The 16,391-nt window shown below is 36.3% G+C and overlaps 1 protein-coding gene across 2 annotated transcripts in view; it reads left to right on the top strand.

The window, feature by feature from the left end:
• Window positions 1–16,391, top strand: part of Arhgap15 (Rho GTPase activating protein 15) — a 599,265-nt gene that overhangs the window by 372,402 nt on the left and 210,472 nt on the right. For both annotated transcript variants that reach the window (XM_076866113.2, XM_076866112.2), the window contains exon 10: window positions 804–902. In XM_076866113.2, the coding sequence (XP_076722228.2) occupies window positions 804–902 (99 nt within the window). The remainder of the gene's footprint in view (window positions 1–803; window positions 903–16,391) is intronic.

The following is a 16,391-nucleotide window of genomic DNA, read 5'->3' as shown; positions in this document are numbered from 1 at the left end:
TACTCATTTAAGAAATAATGCCTCCCCAACCATAGAAACTCACCATGTGCATTGGCTTTTCACTAGCTCTAGAAAATGACAACAATTTAATGATACCCGTTTAACTTTGTGCAATCTGATGTTGCTAAACCACTTGGTTCACAAGCCCTTCTCTAGCATCCCCCATGAACATCCTGAGTAATTGGTATTCCAAAGAACCTATGGCACAGAACATGAAGATCTAAGATAGGAGGGAAGGAGTGTGTGGAGAAAGGGTGATCTGAGCTGAACCTCAAAGGAAAGGTGATACTTAAATTAGAGAGGAGGAATTGCATTCAGAGCACAGAAATGTGAAGCAATTCCCTTCAAAGTTCCTCTTCTGCAACATGCCTCTTCAAATACCATTGATCTGCAGAATGAATGTCCTAAATATACTGATAAAATCATAATCTTGATGACTACTGATAAACTTCTTCTAAAACATGCAGGATACGAAAGTCAAATTATTTTGTGCAAGTTACCTTAATTCTTTGTCTTTATTTTATAGACAATAAAGTTAAGGCCCAGAGAGACTATAACTTACTCAGTCATCCTGCCTAATCAATACCAGTGTTAGCTTTCTTACTCTGGGGCCAGGGTCCTTTTCCATAAAGAAGGGAGTTATAGTCTTTGTGTATCTGCCATAGACACTTTGAAATTAAAGCAAAAAATCAATTCCTATGCAAGATGAAGAATTCAGCATGCACTAGATATGGAAACAGAATCAAATTAAAGAACAACGCAAGCTTGGATTTTAATGAAGCTCATCTTTGTTTCCTTTGCAGATCAAATTTTTGGCTCTCATCTGCACACAGTGTGTGAACGTGAAAATTCCACAGTTCCATGGTTTGTAAAGCAATGCATTGAAGCTGTCGAAAAAAGAGGTGGGTAACTGAATATGCAGCAGTTCCCCTCATTGCTGCACCCTCTGAACAACCAATGCTCAAGTTAACGGTGCCACCTGATTTGTCTGGGAAGCCATGCAATTAAAACTTGACTTTCGTTAATCGGTTAAGAGGATCAAGTTTCTTATTAACTCCAGTTTGTTTTTACAATAGGGACATTAGTAATTCTCACTAATGTTCTTTTTTTTTAATATTTTGTCTGTCTGACATACTGTTGATTCAATTGCAAAGTTCTTGTTTCCAAGCCAGTGATAAAACATTCATAAAATATCAGCACTCACAGTGTTAGAACCCTCCTAACATTCATGCTGGTAGACGTTGTGCCAGAACAATTTTTGGTAAGCCCCCAACATTACCCAAGTGAAGCAAATAGCATTTCTACTTGCAGACAGAGATACCCCATCTTCCACATGTTTCTATTCAGTACAGAATACAGCTAACTGGTTTTCCTGGAAAAATTAACAAATGCACCTCCAGTGTTAAGCTGACCTTCGATTCCTTTTTTTCAACATTCTGTTTTTCATCTGAAATTATTTCATCTAACTGAAGAGAACAAAACAAAACCCAATTGACTCATCATTTCTATGCTGGTCTATCTGTGGAGTGTTTTTCCTTCAAACTATGACTTCATTCATTCAAGGTCATTTTTCCTGGAAGATACATAGAGTAGATGCAGAATCTTAAAAAATGTATTGTATAAAAATGTGAAGCTTCATCACCATCTGTTACAAGTTTATAACATATTCCCAGGATCTAGGGGGATATATATCATGTAAAAGATAGAGGTGTTTTCAGAAAAAAGAATTGGTGAACCTATTCTCATTTCCGGCTTCTACTTTCTTAAAACAATAGAACCAAAGGGAAAAAATCTTTACCACGTAATCTGCTAGGAAAAAGCCATTTTAATTCTCTCAATGTTACCTGGCTTTATTATAGAAGCATAATAAAAATGGTCTGCAATTTCTAACTCCTGGAAATTCACACTTTAATTATACTGTAAGGACAGCCTTGGGATCCTATTATTCCCATATCAGTAGGGAATGAGAGAATAACAAGAGGGGGAAGAGTGGGTAGAGAATGTGGATAAAGTCAGTGGGAAAGTGGATCAACACATCAGAGAAAAGAGCTGAAGGTACAGAGAGAGTAGAAAACAGTAACTGCAGAATAAACATAAGGAGAGGTGTCTGTGAGAAATGAAGTCAATTGGAATTTAGAAAGAAATGTGTTTTTATTGCATATTGCAATTTCATTTAATTTTATAAGTACATATTTTAGGAATAAATATTATTTAATAAGTACTTAAAGCCAAAATGGATCACTGAGAATATTATAATGTTATTATTTCCAATAGCTAAATTATCATCATTCCCAGGAAATCTTCATTCACTTATAAATACTCAGTATCAGCAGTGTGAGCACTGTTATATTAGACCCCAAATCCAAATAGGACATTGGGGGAAGCTGTAATAAGATGTATGCATGTATGAAAAATAGCTCTCGATTTATGAATTTACCCTAGGCAAAATGAAAACTCTGCTAGAGCCTTGCAGTGTTCAGATACTATAATATTGTACAGTAGAAAATGTCTATAAATAGAAGCTGTATCTTTTGTACATGACATTTTGTTGGTGATTTTTAATAAAATAAGACAATGTTTCTGCTGACAGGAGCAGTCATATCTGGCATTCCATTTTATTGTTCCAGTGTTTACTTTTAAAATGAATTTGTAGATCAAGCACTAAACAGGCGCTAATCACACATATGATTATTAAAATAATTCCTGAGCATTTTAATAAAACTTGAAGACTTTACAGTTACACAAAGCAACTGAAAAACCAAAGTACATTGGCAGTGTCAGCTTAAAGAAACTCTATGGAAATGTTCAATGACAACTCAGAAGCACAAGATAAACAGCTCACATCATTGCAAGGTTTACAAGTGTGTACTTTTGATTATATTTTTCTATGATCATTTACTTGGGTGAATATTCTTGCATTTGTACACCAATTTTATTTACTCAAAGTGTTTTTGTGTTTTTTTTTACTAAATTCTGGCATACAGAACTTCAGGACAGAAATAATTTATGTGAATCTAAGTCCAATGTTTATTCAAGCTTCTGAAGACATTGTATGCTGGGGTTGGTATTAGGAAGTAGCTTATGAAGGTGCCAAGTCTCTCAGCACTACAGGAACTCAGCATACCTGCAGTCACCCTTTTGGTAGTCAGACCTTCTTCCAACTAACATATTCAACTGTGGAGTCAAGGGAAATACTATGGAACAGTTTTGGAAAAGGCACAATTAATGAACACTGTGTGTTTACTCTCAGTCTGAGTGAAAGGGCCTCAGTGCTCACATTGGCTGTTAGAAAAAAATAATTATTTCCTTCCTCTTTATTTTTTTGTTGATATTATTTTCTCTTCCTTAAAGAGACCATCTAGTCAGGTGTTGTGGTGCATGCTTGTAATCCCAGCAACTAGGGACTCCAAGGCAGGAGGATCACAAGTTCCAGGCCAACCTCAGCAACTTAGCAAGACCCTGTGTCAAACAAAATAAAAATAAAAAATAAAAATGACTAAGGGTATAAATCAACAGTAAAGCAACTCTAGGTTCCAAAGAAAAATCATCTATAAACTGTAGTTGTACTTTTAAATGTATTTTTAAATACTTAAAACAAAACATTATGAAAAAGTTAGATCTTGCTGTTCATTCATTCATTCATTGATTGAGGTATTTATTTATATTATTGCTTGTATTTGACAACACCAAATTGTTTGTGTTTGTTTTTTTGGTTTTGTACCAAGAATTGAACCTAGGAACACTTAACTACTAAGCCACATTCCCAGCCCTTTTCATTATATATTTTTAGTTGTTTATGGACACAATACCTTTATTTTATTTGTTTACTTTTATGTGGTGCTTAGGATAGAACCCAGTGCCTCATGTGTGAGGTAAGCGCTCTACCACTGAGCTACAATCCTAGACCCCTTTCTATTTTTTGAGACAGGGTCTTCCTAAGTTGCTTAGGGCTTGGATTAGTTGCTGAGGCTGGCTTTGAACTTGTTATCCTCCTGCCTCAGTCTCTGGAGCTGATGGGATTACAAGGCATACACCACCACACCCAGCCCAAACTGCTCATGTTTTTGTAGTCTCCCCAGAGAATTTCAATCTAGTAATTGCCACAAGATGCATTAACTATTCTACAGCAAGGTGGTTTGGTATTAGTTATATTTTAAATTTTGCATCTCTTGTCATACCTGGAAGAATATCTTTGTGAGCTGAATGTAAACCCACATGGCAAATAACTTATTTAGTGTATTTTCTTATCTCATTGATTCCCTCTTTTCCTCTATACTATTGGAGCACTCTCCTCTTCACCAACTGTTACAGAAATTATTTAGGTGTTTTTGACAGTTTGCTTAGACTTGAGAACACTAGGAGAGGTGGAGGAGAAAGTACAAAGGCATGTTAGTCTTTACTGCTCTCCAGGGGTCATTTCCCCACCTTTCCCTGACAGTAGCAGGTCATGTATATAAGGTATCAGAATCAGCCAATGAAAAATTCCACTTTTGTTTCTTCTTTTCGAGCAATTTCCTCCAATGCTCAATTCATGTTGTTGGTAAAATGAGATTGTCTGAAACATTTTTTAAGTTGTGCGGGATCAACCTCATAAAGAAAGAAACTGACACACACTGGTAGGTGCCGCAGTCTGGCTGCAGCAAAATAATCAGGGGGGTGATGAGCAACTTGTGTACATTGATACAGCAGGAGTGGGAGCCATTTATTGTAGGACAACAGAGGTATTTATACATTCCTCACAGCTTATCTTAATTAACATAAAATAGATACAGCAGTCAACCATTAAGGAATCTCCACACTTAATGGCTCACTGGCATTACTTCACAAACCACTCCCTCTGGCAAAATGCCAGGCCCAATCCTGACTTGTTTACAGACTCTAACATTTCCCCCTTTTGTTTAATTTAAATGACGACCATAGTGGTTTTTACACAAACACCATAAATAATCTGCTACAAGCAGAAGGGGAGGATACAAAATGCCACAATACCAAGCCAATTGATGGCTCCATGCAAGAAGCCCTTGGAAAAATTATAACAGCAATGACACCATTTGCAAAGATACCGAGTTACAATTTGTTGTAGATTACAGTTTGTTGTCTCAGTCCAGGTAAAGCAGTGTCTCAATAGATTAACTCACAGTCCAGGTAAATCACAGTCCAGGTAAGTTCTGCAGGCAGCTAGCTTAAATCACAGTCCAGGTAAGTTTTGCAGGCAGCTAGCTTAAATCACAGTCCAGGTAAATTCTGCAGGCAGCCAGCTTGATCCGAAGTCTCCTCCGGTTCTCAGGAACACTGGAAATTCTTTCACCTTCTTCTTAACTGGCACTGGGATGAAGGCAGGAACTCCAGATGGCTAAAGAAAATCCTGTAGTATTCCAGCAGGTGCTAAGAAAACAACCTTCTGAACAATTTAGTACATTATCTCAAAGTTTTTTACATTTGAAATAGGCCTTAATGGCACTCATTACTGGCCTTGGAAATGATCAAACTTCAGGGACTTGGGCTGTCTTCCGCCTGTAGCGTCCTGGGCAGCCCGGGAGAGTCCAGGGAGTATCCTGGACTCAAACTGCCACTGGGCACAGGGAGCAAGAGCCTGTGAGACTGTGCCTCTGGATCAGGTTTGGATTTGGGCTCTCGCAGTGGCATCCTCTCCCTGGGCGGAGGGTGGGGAAGAGTCGGCTGCTGCCACTTGGAAAGCCCTTGCTGCGCCATGACCGGCTAGCGCACATGGCAGCCGCCACACCGATTCACGCACCCTCCAGTAATGAAAAGTATTCAGTAATAGCCTTTTGCTGCAACTTTTTTCCTGATAATCCTTTCTCCTCTGAACTTTCTTTTTCTTTCTGACTAGAGTTCCTGGGCTTCCATCAACACATGCCCTAACTATTCTTGGTTCCACTGGGGTGCCTCTTTCCCTTAGTAATTTACTTCTCACCCCTTCCATATTTTCATCACAAAGACAATACAACATTTCAAGACAAAACAAGACACAAACATACTGTATCAATCTTCTCCATTTTCTCAAAATGGCCATTTTTCCTCTCACCCTATCTGCGTAGGGATGAGCAGATTTGCTCCCGTCCTATCTAGGGACAGGCAGCTTTTTTTTTTCCCCATCACTTACCCCCGAGTGTCTCAGGGCTCCCCGTACAGGCCACCATCTGCCATAGTCCAGCTGCAGCAAAATAACCAGGGGGTGAGGAGCAACTTGTGTACATTGATACAGCAGGAGTGGGAGCCATTTATTGTAGGACAACAGAGGTATTTATACATTCCACACAGCTTATCTTAATTAACATAAAATAGATACAGCAGTCAACCAATAAGGAATCTCCACACTTAATGGCTCACTGGCATTACTTCATAAACCACTCCCTCTGGCAAAATGCCAGGCGCCATCCTGACTTGTTTACAGACTCTAACAAGTAGGTAGATATAAGCAGTGAGAAGCCCACTATTCACTACGTCATAGAATGTTTCATGAAGTTTATGACGATGGCGCATATACACAGAAACTGATACTTAAAATAGGGTCACCTGTATCTATTAGAGAAAAGAGCCTTGGAGACCTGAACCAAAGTATAATGTAGCTATCCTAGAGTCATAAGCAGTAAGACCTCAAGTCATAATTTTTTTTATGAAAAGGTGTAACTGACTGACTGCCCTTCATGAAGGTCCAGGATTTGGAAATAAGCTTTCACAGCCAAGTGACACAGTGTCAGCACTCAATGGAAATTGATTGAATGAAGAAGCAGACACTTTGTGTGCTGCTCCCAGGCAACAAGTAGTTGTTGAGGAACTTCTGAGTCATTCTTCCTGCTATCAGCTCAGAATATTGGGGAGCTAGACATTAAACAGATGCCCACATGACTATGAGAGTATCTTGGCACAAACTGTGTCAAGAGCTGTAAGAGAAAAGATCAGACACTATGAGACAGAATAACCACCATGATAATAAAAGACAGGGGAAACTGGTGTGCCTAAAAATGATTCAGCAGGCCCCGAATAATAATAAACACATACTTACCTGGTTTTGACATTCATATAAGACCAGGAGAAGTTTAATTTTGCCTTATTAGCAAGTTTTTTGGTTTTTTTTAAATTTGTTTGTTTGTTTGTTTGTTTTACATATTGTGGCAATGCAATATAAGGAGAAACTTAGTACGATATACAAAAAAGGACATGTATTTAGTGGCAAACCTGTCCTTTCTACCCAACAATATAAACATGTGCCTATTAAATACTTCTTTCTAGAGTTATGGGCTTAACTGATGAAGGAGTATAAAGCTATGCTAAACATGTTTTTGTACATACAATACATTTTTGTTTGTAAGGGAATAGAACTATTTTTTTTTTACGCTAAAGTAATAAGGATTGACATCATTTGGAATATGATCTAATAACTCCTTCTTCCTTCAAGATTCCCAGTTCTGGTTAATATACCCACAAGCTACTTAGCATATTAAAATGATACCCAGAAATCTGTTGCACAGAAATGTAAATATACTTAACACTATGGAATTATGTGCAAATAAATAGTTGAGATAGTGAATTTTATGTTTTCTGCTTTCTACCACAATTTAAAGAAATAAAATGATGCCATGTCTTCCAAATTTGATGATTCCAGGTACAAGCTACTTTGCAGAGTGCCTCAGCAAATGCTAATCAACAAGAAGTTTGTCTTTTCTGTCTCATTTCTGAAACACAAAAATGCTATGACAGGAATGATACACAAAGTTACATATTTGACTTGGTGCCTAAAAGCCACCCTGGGATCCATAACCTTGCTTAAAGATTTAAGAAAGATCTTTCGTCCACTTCTGAGAAGGCCCTTAGCCTCCAAAACTTTATCTCTCAACTTGACTTCATAGCAGCTGTTCTATTTTTTTGCTGTCGTTTGTTTGACAGGATCCAGTTATAGGTTCCGATGTCTGTTTAAAGAAACAAGGAGGCTGTTGGCTTTAAAATTCCCTCATTGCTTGTGTGATCAGCATTTTCCCAGGCTTTTATACATAGTTTGCCAAGCAAAGGGACTGACCTTTTGTAGCAAACACTTTTTCATTTCAAAATGCTCACTTTGATTTTTGTCCCATTTTATACTCATTCCAAACTGTTTACAACCCACTAAAAATGACTGTGAATTATATGTTTGTGTAATGGATTCCTTTTGTGGTCTGAGTGGAATGTTTACTTTGAACAATTAGTTATCTTTGGGTAGATTATAGCAACTTGGAAAAAGAATGGCTAAAATTATTATTATACCTTAACTGTTTCTTTTTTGGTAATTCCTCTGCTTTTAATGTGAAGCTTGAGAGCATGTTACAGTAACAAGCCCATGATATTATAAATTAAATCTATTTAACTGTTGTGAATATTTATTTAGACATGTCTGTTAATATTGCAAGAAAAAGTGGTGAGGTTTCTTCTCAGGAATATCCCAAACGGATTTATAAAGCTCCATAACATGGAATGTACATAAATATGTGAATATTTGTTGCATACATATTGCATTTGCATATTAAGTTAGGCATGCACGTGTATGTGTTTATTACATAAATAACAGGAAGATTATAGTATATCTATTATATTGAGACTCATGAAGATTGTACTTTTTAATATAGTTTCCCTGGTATTCAATTCAGTGAGCCAGCCTCCCTTTAGAGATCCTACCAAGGACTTTCTTGCAAAAATAAAACTTTACATTGCTATTTCACGTTGCCTTAGAATCCAGGCCCTAAAGTGCAGATCATATTGCCTTCACTAGACAAGTTCTGCTCGCAGTTCTGCTAATTTTGTACTGCTCATTCTTTCCCACTTTGGGATAATCTATTATAGTTGGATCCAGGCACGCACTAAAGGCTGATACTTCCATGAAGAATGTGCAATTTGTACTGTTTAGTTTCTGATGAGATTCTTGAAAACTTTTATGATTCTATCTTGTTCCAGAGAGACTTCTGCTTGCTAGTTTTATAAGCAGTGAGTAAAAAAAAGTAACAAAAACAAAACAAACTGATAAAAATTACATGCTCAAAAAAAAAAAAAAAATCAAGAGTACAAGATAAGCACTTTTTCTATTTCCCCAGAGAATATTTGTGGACCGGACAAAAATGTTTCTGAGGGCAGTGACCCATGTTTTTTTTTTTTTTTTTTTTTTTAACGCTTTCTTTTAATGCCTAAAGCTAGGCATTGACATGCATTTACAATGGAGATGATCCTCAAAGAGCCTCCATGAGAGTTTGCTGCGAATTAACTTCATTTTTCTTTCTGAGTTAAAATTAAGACCAGTTTAGTGCTTTGGTGTTTTGTGTTTTGTTTTGTTTTGTTTTGTTTTAATGCAGCCACAGAGACGGCCACCTTCCTGACAACAGTGGTGTTGTGCTGGGTCCAAGTTAGAATTGGCTCTTTGGGGGAGTCATGCTGGGGCCTCTGTGTCTGTAAGAAAGCCACATTCAGGGCCAGAGGGGAAGACAAAATCAAAAAAGAGTAAACAGGAAACAGCCATCAAGAGTATAAAAGAGAAACCAGGAAAAGACAACCAAAAGAAATCAAAGATGACAAGGTGGAGAGAGGGGGAAAAAGCAGAATTTTGCAATTAAGAAAACAAATGTGGATAAAAGGGCATGCTTGTGAGGTCTGTAATGAAGAGGAGACAGACTATTGGAACAATTGCTATCTTTGCCATAGTTACCTGATACTTGATTCTCTGTTCCAGAGAAATTTTACTTTTACTCAAGGAAATGCATGCAAGTTAAATCTTGCAATGAACAACATACATCGAATGTTCACAAGTTATGTGTACAGACTGTTATTAATTAATTCACTGTACTTATTAATGACAGTTCATTGAGTTTATCTACATCTAGCCATACATGACAATCTTATTATCAAAGACGGCAGCTAAACATAACAGAAGTTAACATAGAAGTAAATGTGCAGTTCAATAACCAGAAAGGCTATCTGGCAAATACAGCAGACTGGCTCTGGTCAAATCAGTTAGCGGATATTCCCACACTCTAGAATCCAGAAGGCATAAGAATAAATAGTGTCTCTTCCCAGATAAAGCCTGAGCCTAATTTCTAACCTTCACCCCCACCCCTCTCCCACTCTGATCCTAAAGATGAGGATCTTAACATACTTTTCCCTTGGAGTCAGTTGGAAGGAAACAGAGCCAAGAGACCATAGGCAATTAGCCTTTCTTTGTGGACAGAAAAATTAAACAATGCAAAATCCCAACATATCAAGATGCAACACTCTAAAATATCCTATGGTGGTGTCGTTTACTGATAGAAGTTCTGGGTCTGAGCGTTTTTCCATTATAAAGCCCTATATTCAGAAGTTAATAGTTCAACCATAAAAATAATCTTGGCTCAAAGTTGGCAAGATATTTTAGCCTGGAAGCAAATGTTTACAAAACTAAAAAAGAAAAAAAAAAAGTACATGTGTTTGGAAAGCTTTCAGGTTTTCAAAAAGTAGGAGCAAAAAGAAAAAAAGAACAATAAGGCAGTCAGAGATTTTCAGAAATTTATTGCCCTAGGATTCAAAAATTGATTTGTAGTTTTTCAATAAAAATTGGTTATTCTTATTGCATGTGAACCAATTGATTAAAAAGAAATAAATTATAAAAACTTCTATAACAGGGTGGGAGATATAGCTCAGTGGTAGAGAACTTGCTGTGCATGTGTAAGATCCTAAATTCAATCCCTGATACCGCAAAAACAAAAAATTCCACACCAGTGTTCTGTGAAACAATTTTTTGTTTATTGGTGGAACAATAATCTATGCATTATATTTGTGTAGGCATTTTCCTGAAGCTTAAAAAAGCTATAACTAAGAAGTTTTACATTAACTTAGGGAGCTATAAATGAACAATAATATTACACTTTTTTGGTTTCCTATTAAATAATGTTGCCTTTTAATGTTTCTTGAAAAAGATGGCCTTTTTTCAAGGAGTTTTCTTACTTCCAAAGAAAGTGTGTCCAACTTAAGCATTTATCAGTAATCTTCACATAGAATTTAAAATGTACAGATTCCAGATGAAGTGGTTACATTGGTTTGTATAATTAAATATGCTGTATCTTCCTTACAGGATATTTTGTAATAATTTACCTACCTCCTTTAAAGATCCATGTCTTAGAGATTCCTCAGAATTCTTTAGGAGGTTATCTTAGTGTTTAACAGGCTATGGAGTTAGAAATGTTTTTCTTAGGTTAAAAATAATCTTATCTTTCCTAGTTTTATCCTTTTGCCTAATTTTATACTTTTAAAGCCACTTTCTATTTTCAGTTCAGGACAAGTAAACAAACAAACAACAATCAAACAGAAAAAAAAAATCAAGGGCAAAACACTTTAAGAAGACAAACTCACTATGCAAGACTAAAATATATCTGAGATGATAATGCTGAAAGTGTTCTTGAGGTTATAGATCCAATATATAAAAGTACACTCTTTTTAAGAATAAAAGAATCCCCAAGTTTTAGGGTGAAGACATAACTACACAAGAAAAGTATGTAAAATACTTCATTTAATACACTATATGCACTCATTTACATGCAGGCTATCTTCTCACAGTGTGCCTAACAAAGATGGGTCCTCAATAAATAGTGAATAAATGGATAAATTGTACTTGACATTGCTTGAATCCCCATTGAAAAGTGGCATCCCACTGCTACACCTGCACGTGGTGGAAACTATGAAAAGATTGATGGCCAAGAGTTGTTGAATGAAGAAAACTGCATGACAAGCAGAGAATAATGTGGTTTATAAATTTGTTTTTTAAACATTTAAGCAAGTCCCCTTGTAGTAAGAGTGTATTATATTGTTCAATAAGGTGCCATTCTTTCCATCAATAGGCAGCTATGCTAAACAATTGAAGTTAGGTTTCCTTAAAGATTTTATTTTCATCAATTTTTGGATATTCCATTTAAGCAGCTACTAAAATATCCATTTTCTACTCATTTTCATCAGAGAAAGTCATATCCCATTAGGCATTGTTTCAACACCGATAGCCTGCTGGTTTTAATCAAGTAATTGAATGGTAACTATGACTTAAAATTGACATGCCTGAGAATGGTCAGGCATAGGCTAGGTTCCCATAACCACACACAGAATGTTGAGCCCCACATTTTTTTTTCCTAATTCAGAGTTGGAATACAATGTTAGTGCTTTTTATTAGTTGACTTCTCTGTGATTATCTCACCTTCTTGATTCATTGTGTTTTCCATGTGTTGCTCAAGAAATTTTTATTTTTATGATAAGTTTTTGAATTGAAAGAATCTGTCAAAGAATTTGAAGGAAGAAAAATATGATCAATACAGACTTATCAATTTGGAGATAATGAAGACAGGATATCAATACCCTAAATTCTGACATGAACATTGATTTTACTTTTTCCAGATTTACTGCACAGAAAAGTTAACTCTGCTGATGCTATCCAAAACTCTATAAATTAGAACATTATCTTTGTTTTTAAAAATGACGTTCTTGTTATATTCTGCATTTTTGGTGATCGGAGATAACTTACCTCCTTGATTTCCCAACAGAGCAGAGGAACACCTCGCATACAGTATCATCATCACTGGAATAAGCTCTGGAACTTTTGTCTTGGGGGTAGGCATTTGGTCATGTGTTTGAAATTGCAAAGCCTAATATTGGAGTCCCTGTGTCTGGCATAGAGTTTAACCACATAAGAAGCATCAATTTTTTTTTTTCTGGATTCAATTTTTAGCTCTGATACTTCATGTACTCATTTTCTCAGGGTGGCCACAATCATACCTAAAGTTTCAATGAGTCGCTCCATCACTGATGAACTGTGACATTTCCATATGTGAATAACTCTTCAGGCTGGTTTTTTTTTTTTTTTTTTTTTTTTTTTTTTTTTTTTTTTTTGCCACTCAAACCTATGGTCTAGGAACAACTTTTGTGGAATTTTCTTCTATCACCTCAAACTTCACTTTTTCAATCTGAAGTTATCGCTTTCTATCATGTTCTTCCTCTATTTCTTACCTCAGTCAATTCAATCACATCCCCCTTTTCCAGTGCTCTAAAAAGAAACATGTTGGACATTCATTTCTCTCTTGTCACACATAGCATTGTTCACCAAGTTCATAATCTCTTCTGTCTTCTGAATGTGGCTCTTCCTTTCACCTTCTTGGCCTTGATGGCCTCCATAATTCCTCTTGAGATAGATCTCCTAATGAGGACATTGCCTATGTTCTCATTTCAGCTCTGGATACTTTTCTTACTGCAATTAAAATAATCTAATCCTTCTTAAGTACAAATAGGATTGTATTATTCCTTCTCTGAACCCTCCAATGGCTCTTCTTCATCAGGATAAACAAAGTTCCACACTAATTATCCTCATTGAAAAGATCAGCATATGACCTCTGTCTACTGTCCAGTTTCATATCCTCATAAATTCTTTCTATGCTCCAGGAATACCAAGCACATGAAGTTTTTCAAAGGCCTTTATTCTTTCCATGTGCTGTTTCCTCTCCCTAAAAACCCTCTCTTCAATAGTCCACTTGCCAAATCCACATTAATACTCTCATGTATAGCATAGGAGCACCTTCTCCAAGCAAAATTCTCTTATGCATGCCTTACACCGCCTTCATGCTTGTTTGGACATTAGAAGGGTCTCTTTTCACAGTGTTCCAGTGACAGCTTTCCTTTGCCTAACACAGCCCTATTTTCCAGCACTGTAATTTCTGGTGTCATTATATTTCCAGTCTAGAATGTGTTCCTTGAATGGAGGAATTGTGTTTGTTTCATCTGGCCTCACAGTGGTATGCTTACCATACCTAGCACATGGTAGGGGCTCAGCTCATGACTGTTGATTAAATGGATGAAAAGATGTTTATTATCCAGGACTTCTGTTCATCAACCCTCTGTGTTTATTATCCTTAGAGAATCAAATCCTGTGGACTGAAGATGTGTTGACCTACTAGAAGACATAGTGATTAAATGCGTTTTTAAAAAATAATGTGAAGCCATATTATTGAGAAAGTCGGGAAATCACCTTAAAAGTAAAAGTGAGAGGTGCCATTGTTGTTATCTTTTTAGCAGTGTGGAATGATATATATATCTGTATGTATATGACATACCACAGTCTACACTATAGTCTATAATAGGATAGGTCAGAATTATAGCAATGACTCTGATATTCAATACAGGTTTCAGAATATACTTTCCTCATCCTTAAAATAAGGAGAAAACAGTCTCTCAGCAAATAGTGTTAAATTGTTTCATATACCTAAGGGATTCAACTAAGTAAAGCCAAATTTGATGCTTTTAAGATATACCAGTGTCTAAAGAATAGCACTATCATCTTTCTGGTTCAAACAAATTATGCTTTTATATGTATAACCCTCTAGGCATAGTGCCTACTTCTCTGTAAGTTTATGTATAATTTTTCCCATTATCACCCCCTAGGTCTCTTTTGCCATTGCCACTTTCCAGGCATCCACCATCCACTGCATAGCCATGTTTCTGATTATCTTTTCCCAAATGTATTAGCTTGCATTATTTAAGGCTGAATTTCATTTTATTATTTCCTGCTCGTATTTCTAAACTCTTTAAGTCCATTCGTATGATTCTTTTGTCTTCACAGATGTCCACAGTTCTTCCCAATTTAGTATCATCGGCAAATTTAATTAATGCTCTGTGTACCTCTCTTTCTAATGAAAGCAGTCTCTTACTTCATTTCATCATACAAAGTAAAAATGCATTGGCAGTAAAACAGTCTAAAGAAATGTTCCTTCACTGTAGGAGGGGAAGTTAAGGATATAGCAAAGAACCATGTGGTGAGGACTGGACAGTGCAGTGGGGTGGTGAGCTAGTTTGCTATTGCCCTAAAGCAAACCTGCCTCACAGAAACTGCATTTGGCATCTTGCCTGGGTTGATGTTGGTGTGCATGCGCACGCATGTGTATGTGTGTGTTCTCTGTTCTAGAGGTGGTTTTATTATCCTGAGGACTTCTATTAAGATATATTCAAGGATATGTGAAAAGCATACTTAAAATCATAAATACAAATGTAATTTTGTGTAATAAAATGTAAGATGGTAATATTTAATAATATTTAATCCACAGTATCACTACAAACCTAGATATAGATACATACATTTGGATATATACTGTTTCTCAATCATTTTTGGTGTGATTTTTCTAGCATTCACTTGTGATCTAAATTTTCATCTCAGCCCTTAACTTGATAAGTGTTTTAAATCCAAATTAACCCTTGGATTTCAATCAAATTTTTCATAAATATTTTATAAGATAAAGTCAGGATTTAATTTTTTTTCAATTGTGTACAACAGGCAAATTTCATAAAAGGTTTATTTTTCAGTATTGGGGTTTGAACCCAAGACCTCAACAATACTAGGTAAACACTAATACAGAGTTACATACCCACCCCTTTCTAAAATTTTATTTTGGGATAGGGTCTTTCTGAATTTCTCAGGCTGGTCTCAAACTTGTGATCTTCTTGTCTCTTCCTCCCAAATGGCTAGGATTACCAACATGTCCCATCCCGGCTAGTAAAAGAGTATTTTAATGTCTAGAATTAGTAGTCTGGAGAATTAAACTAGCAGAGAAAGAGGCCTTACCTATTAACTTTAAGGTAACCTATTCTTACAGGTTCAAAGAATTATACAGTTAGACTTTGAAAATGTGGACATACACACGGGACAATTTATGTAAAGAAAACAAAGATAACATTTATTAAGCTCCCACTATGTGCTAGACATAATTCCAGTGCTTTCCATAAAAATGTGCTAGCTGAACTTACATTAATTAGTACCCAATAGTCCTAACTCCAAAAAAATCATGTAAATGTCTTTAATCTTTCCTATAAAGAGTCACTCTTTGGAATGTGGATGGATTAATGTAAATCCATTGACCCCCCACTGGAAAAATCGCTTTCAATTTATGCTTTGACTGGGGCAGACAGATGGTAGACCAACATCTCTATTGTCTCTACAGAAGACAGTACACATTCACAGTGGTGAAATGAAGGCTGATGTATACTTCATATACAACCCAGGGTCAGCAAAGATGTCATCACAAAGGGATAGTGTTAACAACATAGTGACTGGGAATATTGTTAAGTAGTCACAGACTCACATTGTTTTTCTAGTGAGAAAAGTCTGATGCATAATGCATTCTTATGAGAGAATTTTCTCAGATGCCAAGACTTTACAGGCATAACTTCCATAAGCTTTAATGGGGGTTTCCTGCCAGCACCTGTTACTGTATAAAGTTCTTACTTTTCACACATAATCCACGACTGACTTGGAACGCTGACTTGGAAAAACTAATATAGTGAAATCTTCTTATAATGTTTCATCACGTATAATGTTCATCTTTTAATCCTTGGTCTGATATATGTATGTCCAT

The sequence above is a fragment of the Callospermophilus lateralis genome, chromosome 9, assembly GCF_048772815.1.
Source record: "Callospermophilus lateralis isolate mCalLat2 chromosome 9, mCalLat2.hap1, whole genome shotgun sequence".
NCBI classification, from domain to species: Eukaryota; Metazoa; Chordata; class Mammalia; order Rodentia; family Sciuridae; genus Callospermophilus; species Callospermophilus lateralis.
The sequence above is the reverse complement of the archived record's forward strand: the minus strand, read 5'-3'. Positions and strand labels throughout refer to the sequence as shown.